This window comes from Petaurus breviceps, unplaced genomic scaffold (genome assembly GCF_028583685.1).
Source record: "Petaurus breviceps papuanus isolate PSGF00001 unplaced genomic scaffold, PetGlider_PUasm1.0 37, whole genome shotgun sequence".
NCBI lineage: Eukaryota > Metazoa > Chordata > Mammalia > Diprotodontia > Petauridae > Petaurus > Petaurus breviceps.
This window is the reverse complement of record NW_027186296.1, coordinates 41517832-41526934: the sequence shown is the minus strand read 5'-3', so window position 1 is coordinate 41526934 and position 9103 is coordinate 41517832. Positions and strand designations below refer to the sequence as shown.

The 9103-nt window shown below is 34.9% G+C and overlaps 1 protein-coding gene across 1 annotated transcript in view; it reads left to right on the top strand.

Moving 5' to 3' along the window:
- The window catches only part of LACTB (lactamase beta), a 22727-nt gene extending 13981 nt beyond the window's left edge, over positions 1–8746 (top strand). Inside the window, exon 6 of the mRNA XM_069098364.1 lies at positions 7954–8746. Within this exon, the coding sequence (XP_068954465.1) occupies positions 7954–8485 (532 nt within the window). The 3' untranslated portion in view covers positions 8486–8746. The remainder of the gene's footprint in view (positions 1–7953) is intronic.
- The last annotated feature ends 357 nt before the right edge of the window (positions 8747–9103 follow it).

The window sequence follows — 9103 nt, the reverse complement described above, 5'->3', positions numbered from 1 at the left end:
TGTCATTGATAAATTGATATAAGTCCAGAGGAGGGATTAGAGTTCATGTCCTATGATAATTATTAGTTGAAGAAATTGGGATGTTTAGAGAAGATTTATGGGCAACATGATATTTTAAAATATTTGAAAGACTGTCATGTGGGAGAGGGATGAGATTTCATAAATAATAACAAATTTATATATAGAGCTTTGAGGTTTGCAAATACTATATACATGTATATGAATACACACACATGAATAAAATCACACTAGATCTTGGCAACAACAAGCACTATAGGTATTATCCTTGCTGAGGCTTATCAAGGTTGAGTGACTTGTCCAGGATCACACAACTAATAAGTGTCAGTGGTACAATTTACACTAGGTCTTGTCATTCTCCAGGTTCCTGCTCTACTACATCATACACTAGACTTCTTGTTCTTATTCACTAAAATCTGAACAGATATATTAATGCTGCTGCCAAATCTTAATGTCCCAGTTACATAAATACTTTTGTATTTATGTAATACTATTTATTTATTTAAGTATTTATCTAATACTTTTGTAAGTAGTCTACCAGGGAGTCAGAGAATACATGAATTTGTGATTGACTCTTTTTTTTTTGTGAGAGTTGCTATGAAATGGATTCGTTTACTATTTTTTTTTTGCAGGGGGGAAGGCAAGGCAGTTGGGGTTAAGTGACTTGCCCAACATCACACAGCTAGTAAGTGTTAGTAAGTCTGAGGTCGGATTTGAACTCAGCTCCTCCTGACTCCAGGGCCAGTGCTCTATTCACTGTTCTACCTAGCCACCCCTGATCAGTTTACTTTTAAGGAACATAGAACAGTGAATACAAGGTAACAATTGATCTGTGATATAAAATATTTATATAAATCTACATAAAATATTCAGCTATTCTTGAAGAGTTAAAACTTAGTAGATTTTTCACAGATACCTTTGGAACAATTGACTGTGTTTTCATACATTTAGTATAATATATGTAGCAAAAAATCTCCTTGGAACAAACCAAATCAAGTAAATATTTGTAAGAACATTTGCTTTTGTGTGAATGTAGTAGTATTGTGGTTTCATGACGTGTTGTGATGGAACCATCACAAAGAATTCAGTCAGACCGCCTCTAATCCAAGTATAGGCATTCATTGAGATTGTTGCCTCTAGGCTAAGTTCCGAGTGGAACCAGCAACTTCAGAGAAAGCAAGATGGATTTCTGTAGGGCAAAGATGTAACTACTTAACAGAAATTATGAATAATAAAAAGGCAGGAGGGGTTTGTTAAGGGATTAGGTAAGAGAGGAGGGGTTCCAGCCACAGAGGAACTGCACATGTGGTTTGCCCATAGTGCATACAGAAAAACCCATTTGGGAGGGGTATGTATGTATGATAATGATATTATAATAAGCCTTTCTACATCATAAGTACACCTAAAGGATAGCTTTTGCTATTACTGTGCAGGTGCCTGCTTAGGGAAAGTCCCTTCTGTTGTTTAGGGGTCTATATCCTGCTGGAACTTCCTGATGGTGCTGCTTTCTGAGTGGCTGAATATTGTGGTTCTGAGATAAGGTGTATGTAGATGTGGTTGAGTGCATGGACACACTTGCTGTTTCTGTGGGAAATAGGACTGGGTCTGGGGGCAGTGGCTAGGTGGGGGCAGTGGCTAGGTAGAGGCGATGACTAGGATCCCATCACATGGACATGCCTGCTGTTCTCTGAGAAATATGAGTTCATGGACATACCTGTTGTTGTAGTGAGCAGTGAGGCTTATATGAAGAAGTTAGGACATTGAATGTGGGGGGGGGGGGGGCGTATGGGGGGATGAGTGGCTAGGTAGGGTCAGTGGCCCTATAAGGAAGTTAGAATTGTGGGACTAAGGGCAGCTTTATTAGGATTCCATCATTCCCCCCTCAAGGAGTTGGGGCCCAAATTCATTTGGGAAAAGGGTTGAAAGTCTCTGCTTCTGTAGCTTTTCCAGGCTGAAAAAGGGCATAGAGCTGTCACTGCCTTGATGGGTCAAAGGGAAGCAGTTGACTGGATCCAAGTTGACTGGATTCACATCTGGGGGGTGATGGGTGAGTATGGACTGGTATCCACTGTTTTCTGACAACTGTAGGTAAATTGGCCTGTAGTCTGGGAGACACAAATCTGACAAGCAAGTTCATCGAGCCCCAGACAAAAGGAGAAAGAAACCAAGAGCCTCATGATGCTGTTATTTACTTTTAACATGCAGGACTATCTGATTGTTACTTTTCCAAAAATTTCTGCCCTGACTCCAATTCCTTTAGGAGAATCAGATGCTATTGGGGATTCAACCCTATACATATAAATATTAGTAACACTTGGAGGTAGAAGCTTTCTATCCCTGGGTTCAGTAGTTATACTGAATTTGCTTATAAGAGGTTATAAATGCTTATAAATGAATTTGGTTATAAGAGGTTAACTTTATTCCAATTATAATAAAAGATTTGGGAAGACACTTTAAGTAATTAATTCCAGAACAGTGTGTATCAATAAGTTGTTTATAATAAAATATGTTTGCAATAAAATTGACTTTTATTTTAAGATTTAAGAAATTTTAATATTTAAGAAAATTGGTTGCACTGAAATTCTTTTTCCTGAACCAAACTGAAGATGTTATGATTTAGTTTCAGTAATTAATAGAACAATAGCTAGGTCCCTGAACCAGTTGTACCAATATCCAGTTATTCTTATGTAATTTTGAAACACTTAAAGACCTTATTTCATGCAGATACTTCTAGAAGCTTGCAGTTGACTGGGCCAAGTACCTATTTACTAAATTATTTAGGTTATAGGAAGGAATATAATTTTAGTTTGAACACCTCAGATCTAACACACATTTTATTATAGTAGCTCAGATGATTTCCCAGCCGTAGTCTATGGGATAATGATTAACATTATGTTTGTACTTTAGTTTCATAAACTTCTTTTCCCTTTATCTAATTATTCCTATATCATTCAGAAGGAATGTTCTATTCCAGGGATTTAATCTTTCACTTGACTATGCAGGCAGACAGATGACAAACCCGAGTACTGATTTACCCAGTTGTTTGAAATATGAAATGACTACACATTCAGATTGAAAACAGCAAGATTTCACACACTTACATTGTACTCATATATTTTACTGACCACTTGCTCTAATTAGAGAAATTTGCTATAAAAGGAAAGAGCAGGGACATGCAGATATGATAGGACAAAAAATATTCTTAGCTCTGTTTGAATTCAGGTAAGAGTCGCAGTTATCAATTTCACCTCATAGTCAGACTTAGGAATAGCCAGGTGAGAAACATTCCTTTACAAAGGAAGACAATGAGGAAACTGAGCCAAGAGGGTCCCATCTTATATTGAGGCTAAAATTGTCCTCTTGGCTTTTCTCAGAAACAAACCTCTCCCTGTAGCAGAATTACATTCCCTCTGAGTAGCTTGTAGCATTTGTCTCAAATTTAATGCCGACAATTATATCTAAATTCAAACTCAAAATTAAATTAGTTATCCCAAGGGCTTTTACAAAAGTCAAATGGCAAGTCTCACCAATCACAGCTTAGGGCTAGATACAATTGCTTTTACTCTTATGATGTTGCCAAAAGCAATAAAAATTTTACCATGACTTACATACATAAGAAGTTTCACTTAAACATCTTTCACTTATTTTTCTTTCCTTCTTCAAATTTAAGTTTATCCTGGTATAAATAAGACAAATCGTTAAAAAACCATTTCTATCTTATACATAAACTTGCAAATTCAGAGTTCATTGTTTAGGAACTCTGTAACCCAAACAAGCTTTTTTTTTTCTGGGGCTGATGACCTTGCCCACCAGATAATTTCTGGGGATCTGACAAGTTTGTGAAATAAGAGAATCTACAGGGACCCCAAATAAGGAACTGCCTGGCCACCCTATTATATTCGTCCTCTGGGAGTGATGAAATGTTATTTCATGTGATGAAAACCACATACTTTCTTCATAGCAAATCTCCTGTTTTCAATCTTAATTTATTTTTCCCTGACTGATTTTACTTTTCCCTTGCCAGGATGTCTTTCAGGGTTCCCATATTTTACTTTTAGGATCCCAGTATTTGGTAGCTGGCACAAGATCTGGAAAGAGCCCTCAAAAGCAATCTAGCACAATCCCTTAATTTTCCTGATAAGGAAACTTAGCCCTAGGAAGGTGGTGATTTACCCAGGGTTACAAAGGAGTAAGAGAAATTTCACCCAGGATCTTTTACTTAGTATCAGAGTACTTTCTACTTTGCTTCCTACAAAACACTTCATTTCCTGGGGTGTTCAGTTCCTTGAGAATTACTGTTGCTCACTTATTTAAGGTCTTTGTCCTCTGCCCTTTATCTGACAGGCTACAGTAAAATCTTAATGTTATTTTTTCAAATCTAAAGATTTTTATGAGATTTAAAGGACAATTCTTTTTTTCTTTTTTTTTTTTTTTTTGCTTTTTGGAGGGCAATTAGGGTTAAGTGACTTGCCCACAGTCACACGGCTAGTAAGTGTGGCAAGTGTCTGAAAACAGATTTGAACTCAGGCCCTCCTGACTCCATAGCCGGTGTGCCACCTAGCCGCCCCTAAGGAAAATTCTTCTTGACAAATTAAACTCTTTACTGTGTGCTGTTGACTCTACATCCTTAAACTTTATAGAGTAACATAATATACAAACTGACAGGAGTGACTTATATTTCAGAGAAATTAAGGAATGTTTTTCCTCAATAACAGTGTCTCAAATCACTTAGTCTGTAGTGTTTGGATTTTGGCATGTAACATATGGTTACTAATATACAAAAATCACATCATCTTCAGGAATTTACATGATACATTGTCTTTCAGAAGTTCGTCATATTTGTTATGCTCCATACTAATAGACATTTTCTTTTAAAATGTATTTATTTCTATCAGTTTATTGGATTTTCTTTTAAAATGTATTTATTTCTATCTCCATATTTTCCAGCTACCAAATTGTTTTGCCAACTACAGCTTTGTAGAGTAATTTGAGATCTGTTACTGCTATCCCCCCTTCCTTCCCATTTTTTTCATTGATTTTTAAAAATATTTTAACCTGCTTTTCCTCTAGATGAATTTTGGGGTTTTTTTTTCTAGCTTTGCAAAATAATTCTTTGGTAGTTTGGTATGACACTGAATAAGTAAATTAATTTAGGTAAGACTGTCATTTTTATTATATTGGCTTTGCCTACCCATGCACATTTTACTTCCAGTGAGTAAAATGTCTTTTCTCATTGTCTTTCCAGTTTCCATTTTGAAATTCCTTTTTGTCATTTCTTATGGCACGATAATATTACGTTCCATTCATATGCCATAATTTGTTTAGCCATTCACCAATAGGTAGGTTCCCCACTAGGTCCCTGCTTTGAGCTACTGAGAAGAGTTGTAAATATTTTTGTAAATATATGTCCTTTTTCCCCTCTCTTTGATCTCTTTTCCCTAAGAACATAAAATGGTAAAGTTTGTTCACCGAACAAAATTATTTGTGTGAAAACCTGTTTCTCTTCTGTGAAGTTACTAAAGGATCGAAGTATAGAATTAGAATTTTCACCAAATTTTTGGAAACCAAAAGAGAAATTATTGAACTGTCACAATCCTTTTAGTATATACAGAAATATTTTAAAATTATATGCTAGAGAGACAGAAGTGCAGAAAAGAAATTCATTGTTAACCAAAAGTACAAAGGAGACTTTGCACACAGACACAAGTTGAACTCCAAGTAATGTATTCAGGTCAGAAAATAATGGTCCTACTCCTATTCTTTCCAAATACAATGCACAATAATCAAATAGTCGCTCTGATTACACTTAGAGCTTGTATTTTAATGTGGCATTTAAATACTAGTTGACAGATTTTAACTCAATATTTTACGCATCAGATTATAAACTCATTTGTCTTCTTTATCTTTTTATTACCCTCCATGCATAGCTATGTTCTTTTAACATAGCAGATGCTTAATGTTTGAAAAATGAATCATAGATGGGTATTTGTCTTTCTAGTTTTGTATTGCTACCGTTTTTTTTTTCTCCAAGTGTGGTTGTTCTTAAGATTGTATTACTAATAGAAATTTAAAAATGCAATTGAACCAGGTTACTTAAGGACATTTAAGCTATTAAGATTTGTCTTTCTTGTGTGTCTTCTTTGTTCTGGTCATGTATTACATTATACATGGAACTATTTCCAGGGTAACATTCTGGTTTGAAGGAGTAGTGTGTATGGTATTCCATACAGAAATAATACAAAGAGGACTGGGTTTAAATCCTGGCTATAACACTGTGACCCTATTCAGGTTTCTTCATCTGTAAAATGAAGGTAATAAATACTACAAGTAGGATTTACCTCACAAGATTATTGTGACAAAAAAGTAAACCTTAAAGTGTTTTGTAAATTTGAGCCATTACTGTGATGCATAATTCTAGACCTTAGAACCAACCTAGGAAATGTATAATAACCTAACTTTACCAGAGCCTGCCAATATTTCATTGGATTTTATACCACTTTCTTAACTTGGAATGACTCATGCTAGTGAAGGAAAGTTAGTAAAAGGAGAGACACTTAAAAAAAAGTTAGTGTTTTCAGTACCTAACAGGTGATAAATAGTTGACTTACTGGATGTGTTTCAACATACTTTAAGTTTTAATACTTTAGGACCATAATGCTGAGTTATTTATCCTGTCATAAAACCTTATGAATTTGAATAATTTGCCAATCCATACTAAAATTACCTTTGCACTATGGAAAAGAAATTTGCTAAGCACAAATTGTATATCAAAGGAAATATGTAATGTACTTAGAATTGAAGTTGTTAAACTTTTCAGGCAATTATAAAATAACTTTATGGAACCTCTATTACAGTTGTGCTTAGTTTTTTATAATTGTTGTTCAATAATTTTTCATTCGTGTCTGACTCCTCATGACTCCATTTGTGGTTTTCTTGGCAAAGATACTGGAGTGGTTTACCATTTCCTTCTCCAGCTCATTTTTCAGATGAGGAAATTGAGGCAAACAGTTAAGTGAATTGCCCAGGGTCCATACCTAATAAGTGCCTGAGGCCAGATTTGAATGCATGAAGATGAGTCTTCCTTACTTCAGGCCCAGCACTCTATCCACTGCACCACCTAGCTGCCAATTGTTTATAATTATGTATATGTATATGTGTGTGTCTATAATGATACATAATTTTATATTTATAGTGAAATATATTACTTTCTCAAAACAAAGTCTAGTTCCCCTTACCTATCATAGTATATTCTTAAGTAACCCAGTTTTGTCCTTTGCACTTAGAAATTAATTTTCATTCCTACAGGATCCTGTATGAAAAGTATCTTCATTGAGCTGAATTGCATTTTCTGCTTCATTATTTTCCAAATTTTGTACAACCCAGCTAGTATTTTTCAGAACAGATGATTACATTTTGTACTTATGTCTTTTTTTCCCCAGTGCTTGGCACATAGTAGGTGCTTACTTTTTGTTTGTTGGTTGATAGTCATGTTTTAAACTTGCTAATGATATAGATAATAGCTCTTCATTTTTATAGTTGGTAAAGTCACAAAAGTGAGTGTGGAGACCAGGAACAAATATTATTAAGTTTGTCTAAATACCAAAGAAGTTAGTTGTTAAATAAAATGTTTGTTGTATTCCTATGTTGTATAGATTCTTAAGTACAAGCTCCTTTCTACAGGTGGATTATGCAATTATGAAAAGAGAGTAGCTTCCCAGTACTTAATTGACAAGATTACTAGACCATTGCTTTCTCCCAGTCATCTATATTACATTAATGTTCAGTCTTACTGGAAAAATTCTGTTTAGTTCTTGACTCATAGTATTGAAATGTAATCAATCCCATATGCATTTTCCCATTTAGTATGGAAAATCAAAAATAGATTACTGAATTCTTAATAGTGACTAGTAACCTTTCTTATTTCATTTCACCTAGGTTTTATGTTTACAATAAAAAGGGACGTCTTATCAACACCCCTTATGTGGACAACTCCTATAAATGGGCTGGCGGTGGATTTCTCTCTACAGTTGGTGACCTCCTTAAATTTGGGAATGCGATGCTCTACGGTTACCAAGTTGGAATGATTAAAAATTTAAATGAGAAACTTTTGCCAGGGTACCTCAAGCCAGAAACCATGGTAATGATTTGGACTCCTGTGCCAAACACGGAGATGTCTTGGGACAGAGAGGGGAAATATGCAATGGCATGGGGTGTTGTGGAAAAGAAGCAAATATATGGTTCATGTAGGCAGCAACGACATTATGCTTCTCACACTGGAGGTGCAGTAGGTGCTAGTAGTGTCCTGCTAATTCTTCCTGAAGACTTAGAGATAGAAACTACAGATAACAGGATGGCCATTCCCCCGAGGGGAGTGATTGTTACCATCATATGTAACATGCAATCTGTTGGCCTCAATGGTACTGCCTTAAAAATTGCATTGGAATTTGATAAAGACAAATCAGACTGATACATTAAGTACCAGCTGTGGGAAATTTAAATGTCATTAAACTATTAACAAAAGTACCAAAAGACAGAAGACTTTTAAGAATGAATTTGTAATAGCAAATAGACAATGCAGAGAATTATGTACCTCTAATTGTTTTTAACTTTTTATAAATATATTTAGCTTTTTGTGGAATTAGTTCTTTATGCTCAGGGAAGTAACTTCATGGTTTTTACTTTTTTCAGAAAGTGTTAAATCATTTGAAATAAAGTATTCTAATAAAAATGTGTTATCTTTGTTAATGAATTATCAAAAAAAATCCACCTTAATGGGCAGGAAACTTCAGACTTAGTTTTCTTAAGATAACAGCAAAAAATAGGAAGAATTACAAGGAAGGAATGGTTCATTATAGTGCAGCTTTGCCAGGAAATTGTGATTTACTGATAGTAGGCATCAATATGGAAATTGCTTTTCTCTTTGGTTAGTCATAAGAAACATCATTTTTTAGAAGTGGAGATAGGTTGAAGAAATGTCAGTTCTCAGAGTAGATTTTCTCTGGCACATGTGTGACTTCCTTGATTTCCTAGAGGCTTAGAATATTGTTTGGATTTCATTTCTGCACCTCTTTTCCCACCTACATTA